This window comes from Colias eurytheme, chromosome 8 (assembly GCF_061535395.1).
Source record: "Colias eurytheme isolate Ceu_HAF_F1 chromosome 8, ilColEury1 Martin Lab GWU primary, whole genome shotgun sequence".
NCBI lineage: Eukaryota > Metazoa > Arthropoda > Insecta > Lepidoptera > Pieridae > Colias > Colias eurytheme.
The window spans coordinates 4,326,513-4,349,212 of NC_142987.1; the positions used below are offsets into that span (position 1 = coordinate 4,326,513).

A 22,700-nucleotide genomic window follows, 5' to 3' on the forward strand; every position below is an offset into this window, starting at 1 on the left:
TAACGCAATTATATTTTCGGTGGGATTCAAAACAAAAAATTGGCCCGTGATTTTTATGAAATTTCACCACATTGCAAATTTTATATTATACAATTACAATTACAATTATTATAAATCGGTAAACTATCAAAGTAATTACAAACTTGCAAAATATGCTTTTCCGAATTTTCAGACAGACACACAATTTTATTAGTTTGTTTTAGCAAAGTAGGTACCTATACCTATACGCTTACGTCGCGCGTCGCGTCGTCGAAAACGGTGCGCCCAGAAACAAACATACCTAATTCAGTTACAATCCTTTTTTTGTTCCGTAATTTATTGTATTTATTCTAATACGATTTTTTTTATTCGTCGGCCAGTTCTACTAGGTATAAAAAGATAAAATTGAAATATAATTATTGTAGCGACAGCCATATTATGTTACTATGTTTTCGTAAATATGTTTTTCACCTTCCTGGTTATTTTCACATAATCTTATCTTCTTATATATAAAAATGAATCGCAAAATGTGTTGGTAAGCGCATAACTCGAGAACGGCTGAACCGATTTCGATCATTCTTTTTTTATTATATTCCTTGAAGTACGAGGATGGTTTTTATGTAGAGAAAACGTAAATATTATGTACCACGTGCGAAGCCGGGGCGGACCGCTAGTATATATATATAAATGAATCGCAAAATGTGTTGGTAAGCGCATAACTCGAGAACGGCTGAACCGATTTCGATAATTCTTTTTTTATTATATTCCTTGAAGTACGAGGATGGTTCTTATGTAGAGAAAACGTAAACATGTACCACGGGCGAAGCCGGGGCGGACCGCTAGTCTAATATAAAAATGAATCGCAAAATGTGTTGGTAAGCGCATAACTCGAGAACGGCTGAACCGATTTCGATAATTCTTTTTTTATTATATCCCTTGAAGTACGAGGATGGTTCTTATAGCTAGAGAGCTAGTTAGTTTAGTTTTAGTGCAGTGGCAGTGTAAATGTTGTTGTTGAGGTTATGTAAATTTAACACTTTAGTTAACTACCAAGATATAAAGAAATGAGGATAGGACACAATAACTATTGGTTGAGGTATTTATAAACTCATAATATACTTTTAAAAAAATCACGTTTTAATAAATTTCTAGAATTAAATTAGAACAGCTGATTCAAAATAGCCTAAAAAATCTTAATAATAATAATTACGCTTCACAGCAAGAAGAAATGTACCATATGTACCCGCACAAAGTCGATATTGTGTTGCCTACCGTTCGACTCAATGGCTAGGGTTGTAACTACCTTTAATAATTATTACCAAACTAATAAACCGAGTGATGCGAAATAACCATAATTCTTTTAGAGTTTGATAAAATGATCAGGCAGGTTTTTTCTTTAATCCTCTGAATTCTCGGTTACTAAATTGTATCGTTGAAATTATTCTTAATCGCGTAAATTTAATAAATAATCATATGGAAAACACTTTTCATTTGTTTTTTTACTTTCACGCCCAACTACTATACAATAATTACGTTGTTTCGGTATTTTGACGAGAAAACGCAGGAAACATCCGTTGTATCATTTTAGATAGATTGTATATTTTGTATCTGTAGAATTGAAATCAAAGCTATGTATATGTTGTCTCCATTCTTTTCTTATCGGATTGTTGATCCCAATGCGAATGCGTCACTTAAATTTTATAAAAGACAATTAAGAACATCAAAAATAAAGTGATACGTAAATATTTCACAGTGCAATATATTATGTAATTAATAATAATTATATATTTATGAAAAAATAATTACATCAGATTTAATAATAGCAATTGTTTTGAATGTACATAATATGAATAAATGATTACATCATAATAGTAATAATCACAATTGTTTTATTTCCCATTTGTTGCAACCCTAGCATATTTTCATGTAGCAGCAGAAGTACCTACACTGGCGGCTAATAGTTCTTTTATTATATAATTTACGTTTTACTTTTACAGAATCCGATTCAATGGATTATGAAGACGAGTCACACAACGCCATACGATAGTGATGAATCATCACTATCGTATGGCGTCATGTTCATTCATCATCACTGATGATGAATGAACATTTCAATGAATGCATGCGTGTTTTTTTATGTTGTTTTGTAATTGTTAATTGTTTCATAAAGAAATAAACTAAATATTTAAATGATGATTTGTTATTTGCAACACAACTTTATATTTGAGATTCTTTACAAATGTATATTTAGTTTTGTATCATCAAATTTATAAATTTTATTCCATAGTTTTCAAAATTAAATGTAAATGACCATAAAAACATTAATAAAGTAATCATTGTAAGGTCAGGGAACGTAATACATATATACATCTGACCATGTAGAAGCTAAGTCTTGTTGACTGCTGAAGTCTGTAAAGTTTTGTTGTCTGCTGAAGTCTGTACGCAATGAAAATGTCTGCCGTTTCGAAAATAAGTTTTTAAGACCCTAATAAATAAAATATATGAATGGCAGATCTGGTCAAATACTTTCAAAATTGTATTTTTTTCAGCACTTTCATAAGTGTCTGCCAGAATGTTATCCGCGTGATAATGGTCTGCCATTGTTATTTTCCGATAGTAATAATAATCTATTTTCAAATATCAAAATGGCAGACGTGGTCAAATGGTTTCAAAGTTCGCCAAAAATTTCCACCTGTCTTACCTAAGCGCGCGCCCCGTCCACCACTCTGGGCTTAGTGACTCCTCATCTCATGTGTAGTAGGTATAGGGGAATCAACACACAAAAATCCAGGTCTGGTCAAATACATACAGGTAGCTTTGCGCTAGCTCTCTATTACTTCTTATGGAGAGAAAACGTAAACATGTACCACGGGCGAAGCCGGGGCGGACCGCTAGTAAATAATAAAATAATAAATAGTGTATTAGATTTGTTATTGTATCTTGTATACCTACGAATAATTATTCTTACGTCTTGTTGGGAAATGTTCAAATACCTACCTATTGAAATAATTTACTGTTACAAATCATTAGTGTTATTAGTTTTGAGTGAATAGGCATGGATCAGAAATTCAGAATATAATATGCTACTAACTACTCAAATACATACATGTTTACACAACAAACACCACTGACCTCTATAAGTTATAGAGGTCAGTGACCGTCAGTGACAAACACTATGGATACCTACGCTCGCGAATGCAAATTCGGTGATTTACTAATTATTGATACCTAGTCATTGAATTCGTTTTGAAATAGCCTGTACTTTGTAATTTTTAGTGTTATAGACATTTATAAAATGTGGTGCTCATTTTTTTTTGTAATAAATTATCCTGCTACGCTATTGTATTTTCGTTGTTTTATTTCAAGTGAACACCCATACAATTTTGTCACGAGCCGCCTCTGGCCTCTGGGTGAAATCAACCAGTCAAATGATTTTTGTTCTAATTGTATTTTGGTAGGTAGTAGTTTGTTTAGAATTTACATTACCATTGTTTAATTTTTATTTTGTATTTGCAGTAAAATAAAAAGATGAAAAACTTCATTAGGTATATTGTACGACACCTCACTCTGAATCGCGCTAGCGAAATTTTTTCGTTACAGAGCACATATACAACTTTCGGACAATCTTCATTGAGGCCGGCCGGCAAATCGAGTATGTCGAAAAACTTCACTTATTCGATGGAGGTATTCTACCTTCCTTCCTCCACAGTTGTGGGACCCCGACGTGCATTGAACACGCAGCTTTCTGATACTATTAGCTAAAATCAAAACCACAGATATGTCTGTGATCAAAACCATAATAATATTTTTACCTATTATTTTACTAAAAGTCGAGTGCATCGAAAATCGAAATCGTAAATATGTTTTTCACCTTCCTGGTTTTTTTTCCATAGTAAATAGTGTTTTTGATTTGTTGTTGTATGAATAATTATTCTTACTTGTTGGTTATGAAATGTATATTGAAATAATTTACTTTTACAAATCATTAGTGATATTAGTTTTGAGTGAAAATGCTTGGATCAGCATAATATCATATTTGCTACTTCAAATACATGTTTTGATAAAAAAAAAACAATAGTGTAATGTAGGTAATAAAATAAAACTGCGTTTTATTGTAGGTAATCAATTTTGACATTATTTATTTCCCAAAATTACAATAAAATAGTTTACGCCAACAAATATAACTTTTATTTTTATAACAATCCTACTTCCTACTAATGCGAAAGTTTGTGAGGATGTGTATGTGTGTGTTTCACGCAAATACTACTGAACCGATTACAATGAAATTTAGCACACATATAGAACGTAACTTGGACACATTGAATAGGTTTTATCCCGGAAACCCCACGGGAACGGGAACTATACGGGTTTTTTTTTGAAAATGCGGGCGGAAAGCTAATCGTTCATAATAATATAAACCGTAGCAGGTGGCGTTTTGAAGTTTTGTCTACCCATAATGTGAAAAGTAAATCGTAATTTAAACATTATTTCAAAATAACATCGAACAATGCGTCGAACACATTCATTTGACATTTCAAATAGAAACTATGACATATGACGTTTGCAAGAGAGATAGATATAGGTATGTGTCAAAACAAAACTTTTACTTTTATTTCTATTTATTCGGTATAATTACAACTTAATAGTGATAAATATGATCATTATAAATACAAATAGGAATTAACAATATCACGAACACGACACAACTAGTATTTTACCGATTCCATACGTAGTCATACATGTTTCAAAAGAAAAACTTTTACTTTTACTATTATTTCAATTTATCCGGTTTAATTAAGACTTAATATTGATACATATGATCATTATAAATACAAATAGGAATTAACAATATTATAACGAATACGTGGCACAACTAAAATTTTACCGATACCACCCGTGGTCATTCTCCTTTGTGGGTCATTTGTAACAGGATGGCGGTTCTACAGCGAAAAAAGAAAAATGATGGTCAGAACGCTGATACCGGATACCTTAAGATACTGTAATATAAAATATTACTAGATTAGATAAAATATTATAGGTAGTATCTTCACCGTGTGTGACGCGCTTTACATTCACGCCATCTAGAGTTAAATCTTTATCATTTTTGTATACGTCTGTGTGTGTAAACGACCCTGTATGCAATGACAGATGTTATAATGCATTTTTTTACCAAATTGGGTGGATTTTAAGGCAATGATATGACATATTTCAATAAAATATAATATTCAGTAACCGCCATGACTATTCCTACGACCTTAATCTTTTCCAATTACGCAAAAACTCAAATAAACTAGAAATGTAGAATTCAGCGCCATCTAGCGGGACATTGGCTGGGAACAGATCGTAGGAATCACCTTAAGGCTGCAGTCTAGCAAAATTGCGTTTTCAACAAGTTATTTGACAATTTTTTCCCGGCTAATGAAATGATAAACTGAATTTTTTTTTCTTGTTTATCAATTAGTGTTATATACGCAATGCGCGTGAATTTTTTCACATTTATAAAGTTACTTTATGTTACCTTAATCAGGCCTTCAAGATAAGTCTCCTTCCCCCAAAATCATTTCGAGCTAAGTTTGTGCACTCACTACGTTGCAACCGATTACAATTTACATAATCTGATCAGCGCATTATTATCCTTATATAGTCGTTATTAAAAACTGCTGAATACAATTGCCGAAAAACTTATGATTTTCTTAATTAGAGCGTTATAAATTCATTAAATTTCCCATTTTTTGCCTTACAAAATCGATTGATAAATACTGCTAAAAGTTATTTTTTCCATTAATTTATTCGAGTTGGTTGAAGACCAATGAGTATTAATCCTTTAAAAATTTTTTTTTTTGAATTTTGATAATTCTTTAAATATTAAAAAAATATTTAAAATAATAAGGAAAAATCCTAGCGAATTTCTTTAGTCGCGCTCCTTGGGCCGGAGCGTTCTGACGTGTGCTCTACGCTCGATTTTCCTTCATACCGAAGTGAAAGTTGCTCTACTTCATTAAATTTAATATTTTTGTTAATTGATTATTTTTATCTTAGTTTTGTGCAAATATTCGTATTTTTAAACATTTGATTTCGATATGGAAAATAAACGAAAAAAATACGCGTGTAACTACTAGAAAAAAAATTATCTTCGAACATAAAGTTAATGAAACCAAATAGATTGCAAAGGTGATTGGCAACAATTTCTTTATTTTACGGGGTGTCAGTAAAGGGATGTATATATATTTCTTTAAAACTAAAGTAAGCTCATAAATTTTCTTATAATATAATTTTTTTGAAGTTCCAAAAATGTTTATTTTTCGTTTGAGAAATACGAAATATAATATAAACTTGTATTGAGAACTTGAACTTCCCAAGTTCATCCGGGGAAATCCCCATACGGGGAAAATGATTTGTTTACTCCAAAATTGATCCGAGGTGTTTTAATTTTTTCTTCTAGTCATTTTCAACGTAGCGGCATGTTGTTTGATTATTAATTTTGTAACTTAAATACAGGATGTTGGTTTTATATTCTGATCTTACAGACGCGCTGACAAATTTAGTCCATCATTTCTAGTTTAGTCTAACTACAAAACTACCAAAAAACTCTAAGTACCAATATTAAAACGAATGGATTATCTTCACATCATCAAAATTCAGTGGGGTTGAGAACTAAACAAACAGAAGTAACAGAGACGCGAAGAATAAAAAAAGAGGACGAAAACGATAATTCGTTGATGCTTTCCCTTTTCGACGTATTGTTAGGGTACATCACCAATCTGCAAAAAACAAAACTGATGATTCCCAATTGCTGATTAAAAATGAAAAACAAATAATCGACAACAGTGGTGAAAATTTGCTGATCACAATGAAACATCCTTCAGTGGTAGCAGATTTACTCATTTAAAATGTATCTGTGAACAGCGTAAAGGAGAGGAGGACAGGAAAACATTATGAATGTGGATGGTGGATTGTATACAGGGTGTAAATGTAATCGATAAGTATGTGCAGGCGATTATGACGTTATTATTGCAGGTATCAAAAAACTTAAAACTGATATCGAAATTACTTTACCTAATGAGCAAAATGACAATAATAACTTTTTAAAAGTATAACGAGAAATATCTAAAAAAATTACTTTATACACTCCCATATCAAAAAGGGAAAATGGGACTAGTAGAAGTTAAATGTCTAATTCCGGCAAAAGACATGAATGCGGAAGATGCGGTTAAAAAAAATTTAATATTTGAAATACAATGCAAAAAATAACACTTTTGTCATAGATAAGAATCATGACTATTTTTTCCAAATTCAGGGACAACTAAACGTTGCAGAAGCAGAAGTCTGCTTATTTGCTGTTCGGACTGGAGTGAATCATTCGTTAAAAATAGAATATATAAAATAGAATATATAAAAAAGTATGTAACGTAAAAGTATGCAAAATAAAATGATGGACCATTATTGGATTTTACATAAATTGCCTACTGTCAGAATTGATTGATTCGAGACTTCAGCATTCGATGCCCATCAAGGACCCATCCTATATCATTCAAGCGATTGAAAAAAAAGAGATAAATCCAGTGCAACCGATAAAGCATCAGAATGCTAGCAAAAGATTTATTAGGTTTATCAATATAAATCTATATATGTATTATACATAATACATAATATAATAAATCTGTAGAAGACGCGAAGACTGACATCCGCGCGGACGGAGTCGCGGGCGGAAGCTAGTCAGAAATAAATATCTTTTGTTTTCATTTGCGTATTTTTCTATTTTATAATTTTTTAACACAAACATTACATTTTTTTTATTAAATACAAAATTTGTTTATCCGTTTTATTAGTTAAACTGAACAACTTCCACTAAGAAACTTAGGTCGAAAAAAATGTATAGAGTTATGCATTTTGTATGGAAAGCTTATTTTTCTTATATTTCGTCCAAATTTCATTGTAAAAGTTGATCAGTTATATAAACATGAAGTTGAAGATATCAATAGAAAGTATTCGCAAATTTTGTGTACTGATAAAAAAAAATCACCCGGTGTAATTTTCACGAAAATTGTTTCAAATTGTCATTTTTGGTACTTATTACGAATATTAAATTATACGAATGATTTAATTTTTAAAAATTAAGTGGAGCAACTTTCCCTTAGTACATTTGTATTATTTACATATAGGATGACAGGATGCATTACTATGGGAAAGTTGCTCCACTTAATTTTTAAAAATTAAATCATTCGTATGCATAATTTAATATTCGTAATAAGTACCAGACATGACAATTTGAAACAATTTTCGTGAAAATTACACCAGGTGATTTTTTTTATCAGTACACAAAATTTGCGAATACGTTCTATTGATATCTTCAAATGCATAACTCTATACATTTTTTTCGACCTAAGTTTCTTAGTGAAAGTTGTTCAGTTTAACTAATAAAACGGATAAACAAATTTTGTATATAATAAAAAAAAATGTAATGTTAACACGTCCGCTCGCATCAAAATTCATAAATTACATATATGCATCGCGCGGAACGCCGTCCTTATATAGGAGTCGAGGAGGCGTGGTGTCGTGCGGCCCGCGTGTGCCGCAAACGGTTCAAGCCAAATCCGACTTTTGGCGCTACAGGTTACATCGCTGAATCCACTGCGGGTAACGCAACGTGTGTTCGCGGTTCTACAGAACAACGTCTATGGATAAAACTGAAAAATTAAGATTTATTTTTTTTCTTCGTATTTTTCCAGGATAAAAAGTATTCCATTTTATGCCCAGGATAATAAGGTATAATTATACCAAGTTTCATTGAAATCGAACCATTAGTTTTCACGTGATGCCTTCACATACAGACAGACAGACAGACAAAAATTTTTTTAATCACATATTTGTGTTTGGTATCGATCCAGTAACACTGCTATTTATTTTTTAAATACATATTTTCAAAGTACAGAATTGACCCTTCTACGGATTTATTATATTATGTATAATATATATATTTATATGGATAAACCTAATAAATATTTTGCTAGCATTCTGATGCTTTATCGGTTGCACTGGATTTTTCTTTTCTTTTTTCAATCGCTTGAATGACATAGGATGGGTCCTTGATGGGCATGGAATGCTGAAGTCTCGAATCAATCAATTCTGACAGTAGGCAATTTATGTAAAATCTTGATAATGGTCCATCATTTTATTTTTTTTTGCCTAAACTTATATATTCTATTTTTAACGAATGATTCACTCCAGTCCAAACAGCAAATAAGCAGACTTCTGCTTCTGCAACGTTTAGTTGTCCCTGAATTTGGAAAAAATAGTCATGATTCTTATCTATGACAAAAGTGTTATTTTTTTGCATTGTATTTCAAATATTAATTTTTTTATTTTTAACCGCATCTTCCGCATTCATCTCTTTTGCCGGAATTAGACATTTAACTTCTACTAGTCCCATTTTCCCTTCTTGATATGGGAGTGTATAAAGTAAATTTTTCTCGTTATACTTTTAAAAAGTTATTATAGTCATTTTGCTCATTAGGTAAAGTAATTTCGATATCAGTTTTAAGTTTTTTGATACCTGCAATAATAACGTCATAATCGCCTGCACATACTTATCGATTACACCCTGTATACAATCCACCATCCACATACATAATGTTTTCCTGTCCTCCTCTCCTTTACGCTGTTCACCGATACATTTTAAATGAGTAAATCTGCTACCACTGAAGGATGTTTCATTGTGATCAGCAAATTTTCACCACTGTTGTCGATTATTTGTTTTTCATTTTTAATCAGCAATTGGGAATCATCAGTTTTGTTTTTTGCAGATTGGTGATGTACCCTAACAATACGTCGAAAAGGGAAAGCATCAACGAATTATCGTTTTCGTCCTCTTTTTTTATTCTTCGCGTCTCTGTTAAACTCAAAACTCAAACTCAAACATTTCTTTATTCAATTAGACTTCTTCTAGAAGCACTTTTGAAACGTCATTAGGTACATATTTTTAACATTTACCACCGATTCGGAAAGCAGTATCTACGGAGAAGAATCGGCAAGAAACTCCATAGTTGCTCTTTTTACTTGTTACTTGTGTTTGTTTAGTTCAACACCCATTGAATTTTCTATGTTATTGCGATCTTCCATTACATCTGAGTTTTTATGATGTGATGATAATCCATTCGTTTTAATATTGGTACTTAGAGTTGGTGGACTAAACTAGAAATGGTGGACTAAATTTGTCAGCGCGTCTGTAAGATCAAAATATAAAACCAACATCCTGTATTTAAGTTACAAAATTAATAATCAAACAACATGCCGCTACGTTTAAAATGACTAGAAGAAAAAAAAAACACCTCGACATATTTGGAATTTTGGAGTAAACAAATCATTTTCCCCGTATGTCCCAAGTTCAAGTTCTCAATATAATTAAATATATTTCGTATTTCTCAAACGAAAAATAAACATTTTTGGAACTTCAAAAAAAATATATATTATAAGAAAATTTATGAGCTTACTTTAGTTTAAAAGAAACATTCATCCCTTTACTGAAACCCCGTAAAATAAAGAAATTGTTGCCAATCACCTTTGTAATGTATTTGGTTTCATTAACTTTATGTTCGAAGATAATTTTTTTTCTAGTAAGTACATAGTTACACGCATATTTTTTTCGTTTATTTTCCATATCGAAATCAAATGTTTAAAAATACGAATATTTGCACAAAACTAAGATAAAAATAATCAATTAACAAAAATATTAAATTTAATGAAGTAGAGCAACTTTCACTTCGGTATGAAGGAAAATCGAGCGTAGAGCACACGTCAGAACGCTCCGGCCCAAGGAGCGCGACTAAAGAAATTCGCTATGATTTTTCCTAATTATTTTAAATATTTTTTTAATATTTAAAGAATTATCAAAATTCAAAAAAAAAAATTTTTAAAGGATTAATACTCATTGGTCTTCAACCAACTCGAATAAATTAATGGAAACAATAACTTTTAGCAGTATTTATCAATAGATTTTGTAAGGCAAAAAATGGGAAATTTAATGAATTTATAACGTTCTAATTAGGAAAATCATAAGTTTTTCGGCAATTGTATTCAGCAGTTTTTAATAACGACTATATAAGGATAATAATGTGCTGATCAGATTGTGTAAATTGTAATCGGTTGCAACGTAGTGAGTGCACAAACTTAGCTCGAAATGTCTTTGGGGGAAAGAGACTTATCTTGAAGGCCTGATTAAGGTAACATAAAGTAACTTTACAAATGTGAAAAAATTCACGCGCATTGCGTATATAACACTAATTGATAAACAAGAAAAAAAAATTCAGTTTATCATTTCATTAGCCGGGAAAAAATTGTCAAATAACTTGTTGAAAACGCAATTTTGCTAGACTGCAGCCTTAAAGAAATGATTTATAGCACACAATTATTTATTTAGAAAGCCTGTCAAATGCATGCAAATTGAACAACATTAATTAAATTTCAATATAGAATGAAAACAAGAATGTCCTGCATAAACACCAATAAAGAATTAATAAAAATAACATAGCATTAGTTAAGGGTATAAAAACACATCGACTCACTTCTGACACTTGAAGAACTGTATTAAATACGGGTCAACGTTGAGCCGCTGTCCGACCGCACGCGCCATCTGGTCGTAGCGCATCTGCATCGATAGCTCCATTGTGAAACTGCAATATAAATTACACTTATGAGCATGTTTGTGTTATTTGTGTTAACATTTCAATGAAGCAAATGCAAGCTCATTTTGTTTATAGTGGTTTATCAGACATCTTTGAATTGGATTTGTGCGTCATTAACTTTAAGACCTGCTTCATCATTGATATATATTTGTTTATCTAAATAGTTCTCTATTTTTATTATAAATATCAATCGTCAACAGAAAGATTAGAACTACCTCTAGTACTAGATTAAATATTATTATGTATGTATTACATAATGAATATAATAGATAACTTATATCTCTACCAGTAGCAGTAATTAAAATATGCTTAGCTTAATCTTAGAATCCAAAAATTAATTCTAACCATACTGTACTAAGTTACAATACTCACCCGGGATCATTCGGCACCGTTTTATCAACAAACTGCACCTCCACCTTGTAGAATATGTACTTGAAGTAGTCCTGGCACGTGGGCAGCTCGAGCTCCTCGTGCCGGTTGTCCGCGCGCTCGAACACGATGATGTCACCGTCCATCAGCTCGTCCAATACCTGGCCGCGTGCACACGACTCAACCCGAGGGGTGGCGGGCGCGTGCGCCAGCCGCCGCTCGGGTTGTCGACCAATGGGAGCGCGGATTGATCGCGACTTGATAATGATTGACCAATGGGAGCTCGGATAGATCGCGTCATAATAATGATTGACCAATGGGATAGCGGATAGCCCGCGACATTTCGACTGATAAGTGCGTATAGATGCCGCCAATAGCAGAGAGCCCGCGACAACGTTTCGACCAATAGGATGGCGGATAGCTCGTTCCGATACAATTATTTGGCCAATGGGGAGCAAGTATTTAGAGAACAGCCCGCCCACTTACTATAATGAGTGGTACGATATTGTAAGATCGATACAGGTAGTTTTTGAGCGTTCTCTATATCAGACTATTAAAATAGCAGTTAATAAATTCACAAGAAAAAAATTGAGTTGTATTTTTCACATTATGAACTGCTTAATTACAATTTGGTTATCAAACATAATTCTTAGATGAGTCTTGATGATCTTACTTTCTAATCAAGTTTTATAATCACATATAATAAATATCAAAATACATTAAATTAATAAATAATAATATCAATTATTTTTAATGAAGGTAGGAAATAGGAAATAATTAATACTATAATAAACAATAAGTATAAAAACTTTAAATACCATACCTTAAACATCAAGCAGCTTAAGTTATTATTTGAAAGAGCAGTTAATTTAATAAAAAAATATTACAAGTTAATAAACATGTAAAATAGATTAAAATAAACGTTTACAAAACGACAAATATTCAATAATATGGATTCATAACATACTAAATACTGAAATTTACTAATATTGATTGTAAAAATACTTTGTCTCTCAATAATTGAATATGACAATCAAGAGTTATATTATGTTTTCAATGATTCACATTCAACACTTATAATATATTAACACTTATATATTTAATGTCTAAAACTAGTAAGGGTCTGACGGGGAAAAACTGATAAATAATACCTTCTCGAGTGGATCATTGTAATTGTTTATCTTCTCAACGAAGTCTGGTTTAATCTCTTCGTACAAAACTAGCGGCGTGTCGGGAGGGAATCCTGCAACAAAAAATATGTATTTTAAAAATGAATAAAAGAACACAAAATCACGAATAATGCTAGTACCATATTTTAATCTAAATTTATTTAGTCAATATTTCATCTCTATATGGCAATGTAATATTTTTCGGAACATCAATAAATCTATGCTATTTATAAAGCTGAAGAGTTTATTTGTTTGTTTGTTTCAACGCGCTAATCTCGGGAACTACTGGTCCGATTTGAAAAATTCGGTTATTCAGTGTTAGACAGCCCATTCATTGAGGAAGGCTATATATTATCTCGCTAAGACCAACAAGAGCGTAGCACTGCAGTTAAAAGTATCCTTTTACACGTAACTAAGACACGTATAAAACATTCCTCACCTGCACGCTTATTGAGTATTGGTATGAGATCAGCCGGTTTACTCGCGATCGGCAAGTAATGGTGGCCGCAGTAGTGTATACGCTTTTGCTTCGGATCATAGTACTTAAAGAACAGGACAACATCATTGTCCTTATCGAAGGGAGGTAGTGCGGCAAATCCGGAATCTGGTGGAAGCATTTCCAGGAATATATTCCATGGGTTCATGTTCTCCGATATGTCCGCTATTGTCTTGTTCTGATCGTTGACAACGTCGAGGCATGTTGGTCTGCATGTCTGGAAATAAATACGATAAGTTGTAGACAGAGGCGGCTCGCCCTAAGGAGCGCTGGTGCAGTGAACTCCCATAAATAATTATAATAAAATCATACTCCTTAATTTAATTATTAACATGAATTATTACTATTTAAAATCAATCGTAATCTTTAAAACTACTGTTAATACCAATGAATATATCCATCATTCCATCATCCCATACACGGTACACCTGTATAATACCTACTGTATTATGTAACGCGCGAAGCGGAGCGCTCACGATTGCGCTCCAATGAAAAAAGATTTAGTACATTTCCTAATACGAAATCCAATAGGAGTGAAAGAGAGGGTTTTGCCAGAGCCCTGCGCGTGAAACAAAAGATTTTCTATGGAAAAGTAGCAAAATTCGGAGCGCCGCACCCGCAAACGTTGCCGGTTCGTTTTTACCGGCCGGCAGGACAGCGATTGCGCGCGCGGCGCGACGTTGCCAGTTTCCAGTTTCCACTTCTATAATATTATGTTATATGTATAAACAAACACTCGAGTCAACTTCAATGCACGCGCGCGATTCATGCAATTTTCTAATTAAAATTATAAAATACGTGTTGAAATAGCCTGTAGTTATCAGTATTACTTGTGAGTGTTAAAATGAACAATAATTATAATGTGGCGTTCATTAAAAAGTGTGATAAAACGTTACAAATTCGGCTTGAATGTAAAGCTAATAAGGGACCGCCACGGCCTGAACTTGATCTTACGCAAAAATGTACGACAAAAACGGAAACATATACGCGTGTGTAAATCTGAACAATATATGAAAACACCGTGGTTGTGTGGTTGTGATGAAAGCAACAAACTATTTTGTTTTCCGTGTCTTTTATTTAAAGCGGGCGCGGCCGGCGGAGGTGAGAGTGCTTAGACTGAAACGGGCGTTGACGACTAAGCTCATCTTTCAATCAAGATGAAAAAACATTCACAATCTCGGTACCATTTGTTGAATGAACTGCAATTGGCGTCTATCGGACGACAAGACATTCGTAAAGCACTAGATTCCGCGTAGGTACCGAAAGTCAATACGCGAGTTCAATGACCGTGTCGATGAAAACAGACATATTTTACGAAGGTTAATAGATTGTGTCGTATTTTGTGGTGCATTTCAATTTGCTTTATGATGAGTCTTCGGAATCCCTGAATCCCGGAATCTATATAGGTACATATATTTTTTTTAATAAATTGTACTGATTTACACCATTTTCAGTGTTTTATTTCAAGTGAACACCCATAAAATTTTGTCACGAGCCGCCTCTGGTTGTAGATATGACCACATTTAAAATAGCAGTGATAGCTAAGTTTGTTTATACACCTTATATTTGTTTTTTATACAATCAGCAATAGAACGGGCGGTGTGCTTGATTTCAGGGAACATAGCTTATTTTTTTTAAATGAAATCAATAAAATCATTTACTAAATTTACTACATTTACTAAAATTTTACTTTATCAAAATGTTTCATAAAGGATATAATTTTTGGTAGAAGGATTCTCTCATTCTCAGTAGAACGAGTTCTCCATTTACGATTAGTGTGGCCACTAAACAGCAGTACTTCACCATCAAGATATACATAATAATATATCTATACCTGGTTAGAGCGCGCACTAAACGGCCACGGGCGCAAGTGCTTCTGCGGGTAGCGGAAGTTCTCCGCGAGCATGTCCATGAGCTCCGCGACGGTGGCCTGCTTGCGCACGCGGAACACGCGGTAGTGCGCCCGCTCGGGGTCGTACAGGTCGTTGCCTTGGTGACCGTCGAACGCTTCCTCCAGCACAACGTTCACGTTCATGTACAGGTGCGCCTCGTTGCGCTCCTTGCGACGGATCTGCGTGGATAGAGGATTTGTTTAATGTTACATTTATAAGTATTTAATTATTGCATTGTTCATTTTTGAAGTGAAAACTTCTTTAGCGGCGTTAGGTATAAAATCTTAAACTCGCGTCAGGACACGTGGCCTGATCGAGAAAGCGTAAGACGGATTTTTTTTTTAGCCCTTATATTCCATGCGTTAGACGGATAACATTCCAAAATATCAAGCATGCTGAACGTTAATAATCAAGTTTTCACTTCTGCCGGCACTCTCGGAGTGCCGTCTTTTTTAAATATATATTTGCCTTGTCACATAACACACATCAAGATTATATAAAAAAAACATTTTATTGTACTTAGGGCGCTTTCAATTTATGCGTTTCGTGTCCCTGCGCTAAGGCTGAGGCGCGTGAGGATCGTCCGTCCCCTGTACAGTGTCTGTACACAGTGCGTCTAACGCTCCACTTCGACACCGAAACGCATAAATTGAAAGTAATGTTTTAATTCCTTTTGAATCATACTAAGTTTTATTTACGTTATGAAATGTTTACCGTTTCAATTCTCTTCTCTTCAGCCAATCTCTCACTAAGTTCTGTTGGTATGTCTACTTGTGCTACTTCTTGGAGCACTGTCTTTAATTGTGAATCCCTAAAAACATAATAAAATAATAATACACTCCTTTTCATTAGTAAATATTAATTTTTAAATGATAAAGTATACTTAAGACAAGTTTTCAGAGCATTCATCTATTTTCTAATATAAGTAAACTTTCATAACATTAGTCCAAAATATTTCGCACCTAATATACACCAACATATAAGCATTAGTGCAATGTCTAACTGTGAGAGCCATGTCCTCGTCATGTCCACCGTAATTGTATTCGATAGCTTCCTGTTTCGTGCAGCGTGATACAACGTCGTCGTCGAACTTACACCACTGCAATAGTCAAAAAGAAATCACATTACATACATATTACAGTTTTCTGTTCATAAAATGTCTATTAATGTTTTTGATATGAATAAATAACATTTTTTTTACAAATATCTAGATCTAGAGCATCCTTAGTATGAATAAAGATATTACAAATAAAACTTCTACAAGTCAACAAGCTAACAAGTCTCTAGAAAATCTCCAGTAAGTATCAAGTTTCACACATCAATATATAGTACTAATTGAGTAAATTCATAACCAAAACAATAAAGCACAAACAATCAAACCATACTGCCATATAATGCAAATCACCTTGCCGTCTCCCTTAGGGTTTATAAACACCACATAGTGTCCCCCGTGGTTGTCCCCCGAGTGAACCAACACCGCGTGCAGCGTGTAGTCCGCCGGGGTCTCCGGCTTCTCTTGTAGGTACGCGTCCAGGTTGATGTGCTCGTAGAATTCGAACCTACAAGTTGTTTGTTACATTATTGTAGAAAATAAAAATGTGTGGTTTTATGAAACCACGGTAAAGTGAAACTTAGGCACAAAATTATCGTATTTGTACGATAATTATCGTACGGTTCGACCGCCACGCGACATGCGCTACACAGACCAAAAAGTTTGAGACGATGTAATAAAAGTTTCACTTTAATAGTAAAAACATGATATTATGACGAATTAAAAGTGCTTCTAGAAGAAGGCTAACTGAATAAATAAATGTTTATGTGTGTATTAAATTATATTATGATATAAGGATCCTTTTTTAATTGGGAAATAACTTTATCGTATTTATTATATTCATAATTTATTTTGAAATATTGAATTGTACTAAAATTACGCATTTATTTTATTAAGGGGCATACTGGAATAATTTTTATATTCAAAAGTTAGACTTTATTTTAGAGAGTATGTGCATTTCGGTTCACTTAAAATGCAATACATATTGCTATTGATATGACTAGAAGTAGTTACTAGATGATAGAATCAGCAATTCCTGTAAATATCGACAGTTACTAAACAAACAAAATCTTCCGATTTATAATATATAAAAAACAAGACAGCATACATAAAACAATTACAAGAAAACGATTATCACATACCTATCGTTAAATTTGACTGAACTATCAGTGATCGGGTCGTACTGGAACCTCATGAGGTGTAAATGTAGTACGGGAGGGAACGACGCAAAGATCACTCCCTTCTCAGCCTCCTGGAGGCCGTGCTCACCCGCGTCGTACTTGTTCTCGCCATCTAGCGTCTCTGTACTTATGTAGTCTTTGAACGATTCGTCGACTGTATAGAAAATGTATGTGTTAAATTACAATATATGTACTATGTAATATTATGTAGGTATTAAATTTTTTATGAGCTTTAATCAATTGTAATCAAGGTGTGAACTGTGTATAAGTAACACAAAATACATATAAAAAAGTTATTTTTGTTACATAGTTGCTATCTATGTTAATCTACTTTTTTATTGGAATAATATATCAAACAGCATATAAAACATTACATCATTTACTTTGATGGTCACAAATATATACTCACTATTTTTCTTCCCTTTAATATTGAGTTGAATATCATAGAACGTCTCAACTCTTGTACTGGACACATTAACATTCTTGCATTTGATATAAGACGTCATTTTGCCCTCGAAGAGCCGCGGCACGGTGCCCTCCACGCATGTGCCCTTCATTTTGCTTTCCAGTTTATCCAATAATACCTAAAATGGTAGGAAAATAAAGAAACTAGATTTAACTATTAACTATTTTTTAGGTATATAAGGTTTTAATTCAAGGATTTATTAATGATAATTTGAGGAGTATACTGGCGAAAATTGAATACTTAATTGTCTGGAATATTAGTAAGTTTTCGTCAAGTTATAACTTCTCTAAAAATCTATTCATAAAAAAGGACCTCAACTTTACACTCGAAGCTAAAAAATTGTCTTATAACTGCTAAAGTTAACATACCCTCAAAAATTCTTGAACATCATGCTGCATAAAAGAATCAAGAGTTTCCCATCCAAAACTCTTTGTTAGTTTCTTTGTACCAACTGGTTTATCGGAGAATTGTAATTCATAGAATACTCGCTGGAGTGCCAATGCCACAGACCTAAGAAAAAATAAATTCATTAAAATGTACTTTGAGTAATCATAGTATAGGAAATATTGTTCATTTCAGTATATCTCACCTTGTACTATCGTCAGATTCTGTGGGCATTTTGTAAACAGCCTTCCGTAACTGATTAGTAAAGTATAATGTTTGTAAAAGAGAATTCATATAACACGTTGCACCTTGATTCTTCAAACCTAAAAGAAGAACATTACAAGTTCACCCATTTTGTTTTATTTGCCTGTTACATTAAAAAAATATTGTATCTTCTTGCACAGTGCAATTATTAATTATTAAATATAAATAAAATAAAAATCGTTTATTTCCTTCATAATACAATATAGAATAAGCTTTGAATACAGTAAAAAGAATTGCGTATTATAATATGTAACCTATTTATTATTTAGAAAATAACAGATTTCAAATGCAATTTATTAACAAATCGAAATATTGCTTGCACAATGTGCGAAACGTCAAGTTAATAATAAAATGAATAAATCTTGTTACAACGCCGTTAGTCTATAATTTCTAAGTGTAGTAATACTAGCTTTAAATCAAACATGAAAATATGGCCTAAAAAGAAGTAGAAAAAATAATTACATACCAACATAACCAGTGTGTTTCTTGGAGTCCCAAGACACACCATGTGGTGCTTCAGCAGTGACATGAACTTCCAATGTAATTGCATCCTCTTTGAGATATCCTTTTTCGGGGTCTAACACATCATTCCAACCCATGAAGTGAGAGAAACCCCAATCGTTTTCCTTACTGAAAATAAAACACTAACATTGGCCAAAAATAACACTATGATTTTGATTAACATTTGTAATAGGCGATCTTATACTATAAAGTCAAGAATGTGAAATCAAAACCTGTAAATAATATTAGCAAAACACTAATGAAATGAAATGAAATGAGATGAAATTCATAACCTAGTTATAATTTATTAAAGGACATGAACTCACCTATAAAATAAATGCTGAATCTTTCTATGAAACGGTTCAGTGTCTGGCTTGTGAGAGATGAGTCTCAACTCGGCCATAGCATAGCACGACCAGCTTGACGACTCACTCTCCCCATTACACTGCAAGAAGAAACCCAGAGACTTCTGCTGTTGTCGATCAGCTGAAGGTGCCTGTCTAGGCATAACCATGATCTTCCACGGCAAATTGCGAACATAGCAAGGAGGTGATAGAACAGAGTCCTTGAGATTTTTAAAGTTGTGCACTGTGAAGCGGAAAGTCGCTTCTGATCTCGCCTCGTCATCCTCCATTTCGGCGTCGACGCACGCAAGTTGCTGTAAAAAAAAAAGTTGGATAAAACATTTTTTCATATTTTGTATTTAATCATTTCAATTTTTTTTTCTTCAACTGGAGCCTCACATGAGATACGTTATCTTAATCTTAGAGATGGCGGAATCTCACATATTAATCTCTACATATGTTAATTTTGAGGTCAATACCCACAAAAAGATAAAATACATAAAGTGTAAAAAAATTTTTTAACAAGAACAGCTAATTAAAGCCTCAACATTGATTTGATCATAACAAGGATCCAATTTTATTTATTATAAAAAAGTGAATATGATTAAGAATGCACATAAGAAAATAAAATATATTCAATGTTTAATTTATTTTAAAGAAAACAAAATTATATTTACAGGCATTTCAGAAGTAGTCTCTTGGTTCTTCATAACATCAGTCATGACAACACCTCCGTTGGGAGTAATTCGACCTCTTACAAGATCATCGTCCCAGGTTTTCTCTATAGCGGTTTCTACAGTTTCCACTGCAAATAAAATGCACATTATTCATTTTGCTTGCACTTTAGTTGATAAAAAACACACATTATAGTATTATTTACTTATTAAAGGAATGAGTATATTATATCTTATTAACTTCTATTAGTCTGACAGTATTTTTTTATTTTTATGACATATTGATTAGTGACAAGTCCTATTTAAAAATAAAAAAGTGGCCAATTTACCAGATGTTAAATAATTATAAATACAGATATTCAAGAATTTCTTTTTTTTTTTTCATTTACAGTTGGTTCCGTAGTAAGTAGATAGATAGACCTAACAAAATGAATTTAAAATTCAAGTAATTTTATCAAACTGCATATTGGTACCTACTACTTTCTCTAATACATATTATATGGTCATAAGATACAATTGAATCCCCAATTACAATTCAAAGATAAAATTAAGAATACAAAATCTCTGCTGCTATGTAAGCATTTAATTGAAAGATAAATTTTCGTACACAGAAAGCTCAATAAAAATTAATAGTTTATATGTAAAACACCATTAAAACAACTTACATTAAAGTATATAAAAAAATAGTTTGCACTGCATTTCATACCAGTAATTTATTTCACTTTTTCACTACAACATTTTACTAAACCATATTTATAAAACAATATTATCTTTAATATACAATTATATGAATATTTTTCTAATATTCAACTGGATGTGAACATTATACTGAATCATTTGTATCAAATTCAATAAAACAAACATGTGACTCTTTATCAGCTGCTCATGTTTTATCTATGATGTTTTTATTTAATTTAAGCCCTTATTTATGAAATTTCAATGAGATACCTATTTGAGATATGGATTGATGCATGGATTATAAACTTTGATGCTCCTGTTAATTGATTGAAATGTTTAATTTTAATAATTGATAAAAGGTATATGATCACTGTACACTGTTTTCATAAAATATGATATGACAGTTATTTTTACCTGTGCTGAAGAGTTTTTTATTATTCCATAGTACTGTAGTAACAGTTATTGCAGGTAATGTGATAAGAAAATAACACAACAAAGAATTCTAATTTTAGACTTTGACAATTTGGCAAAACAATTCTTTGTTATGGTACACAATTGCTTTTGTGCTGTAATTATTGGAATCAATCTACAACTGTGGAGTATCAACACTCAGATGATAATTATCATCATATGGTAAAATCAATAGAAGAACTGATACACTGACATTACAAAAGGATGACACTTAATTTTCGATTGAGGTTATGTAAAGAACTTCAATACAGAATTAACTAACAGCAAAATTCAATTATGTATTATGAGAGCACATTAATTTCTATAATTATAATGAATGAAACAACACTGCAAGTACAGAAGTAAAAACTACCCAATCACATATTTACGTGATGTATTGATCAAAATATTGGTGTCACATGTACTATTTATATAAGACGATTAATTAACCGACCTTCTTGAGTCTCCATTTCTTCAACCTGGTTCACATTAGGGTCGTGCTGCTGCCTGTCAGGTGCAGGCGTGTGATTCATGTTAGCCGGGCGCGCCACCGGGGACTGTCGCCCACTACTCTTCGAGATTTCCTAGGTAAAATTATCACTGTAGAACAACATATCCTATAACCAGTCACACAACTCACATAAAATTGCCACTTCACCTACCTTGAACGCTAGGGGATCGCTCCCTTTAGACTTACTAAAAAGGCGCTGAACGAATTTCAACGGACCTTTCTCATCGACACGATTATTTTGCGCACCCTGGCTTTTATTTTTCTTTGAAGTTAGGATGTTAATTTTCAAAGAATGTTTACTAGCGGCGCGGCCGATGTCTGCAATTTTCAACACAAGGGCTCGATGGCAGTATACGCTAATAGCACATTCCTAATTTAATAATCATTGCCAGATTTACTCAATCACGTATGCACACGATAAAGAACGCAATTTCACCGTTGTATATTACTCATGAAGTGATTTCGTGAAAATAAACAAAATGGTGGATGTCTAATTTAATTTCTAGCTTCAAATGTGTGGCCCGGTTTGATCGACGAATGCACCATTTTATCATTCTCTCACATTCACTGTAGTGATGTCACATCTGTGTAAATTACGGTTTTTGCAACC

At 32.8% G+C, this 22,700-nt stretch overlaps 1 protein-coding gene across 4 annotated transcripts in view; it reads right to left on the reverse strand.

Annotated features, from left to right (window-relative positions):
* The window catches only part of LOC149906429 (ubiquitin C-terminal hydrolase 7-like), a 37,452-nt gene extending 14,798 nt beyond the window's left edge, over window positions 1-22,654 (reverse strand). For 2 of the 4 annotated variants that reach the window (XM_090104558.1, XM_090104556.1), the window contains exons 1-17: window positions 22,242-22,654; window positions 22,034-22,163; window positions 20,455-20,582; window positions 19,760-20,091; window positions 19,399-19,562; window positions 18,874-18,991; window positions 18,653-18,794; window positions 18,228-18,402; window positions 17,780-17,972; window positions 16,992-17,145; window positions 16,549-16,685; window positions 16,301-16,397; window positions 15,529-15,765; window positions 13,638-13,911; window positions 13,181-13,272; window positions 12,033-12,190; window positions 11,541-11,648 (exon numbers count right to left, since the gene is read on the reverse strand). In XM_090104558.1, the coding sequence (XP_089960684.1) occupies window positions 11,541-11,648; window positions 12,033-12,190; window positions 13,181-13,272; window positions 13,638-13,911; window positions 15,529-15,765; window positions 16,301-16,397; window positions 16,549-16,685; window positions 16,992-17,145; window positions 17,780-17,972; window positions 18,228-18,402; window positions 18,653-18,794; window positions 18,874-18,991; window positions 19,399-19,562; window positions 19,760-20,091; window positions 20,455-20,582; window positions 22,034-22,112 (2,588 nt within the window). In that variant the 5' untranslated portion in view covers window positions 22,113-22,163; window positions 22,242-22,654. The remainder of the gene's footprint in view (window positions 1-11,540; window positions 11,649-12,032; window positions 12,191-13,180; window positions 13,273-13,637; window positions 13,912-15,528; window positions 15,766-16,300; window positions 16,398-16,548; window positions 16,686-16,991; window positions 17,146-17,779; window positions 17,973-18,227; window positions 18,403-18,652; window positions 18,795-18,873; window positions 18,992-19,398; window positions 19,563-19,759; window positions 20,092-20,454; window positions 20,583-22,033; window positions 22,164-22,241) is intronic. The other 2 variants (XM_090104559.1, XM_090104557.1) reach the window with 2 other exon arrangements.
* Between the last annotated feature and the right edge of the window lie 46 nt (window positions 22,655-22,700).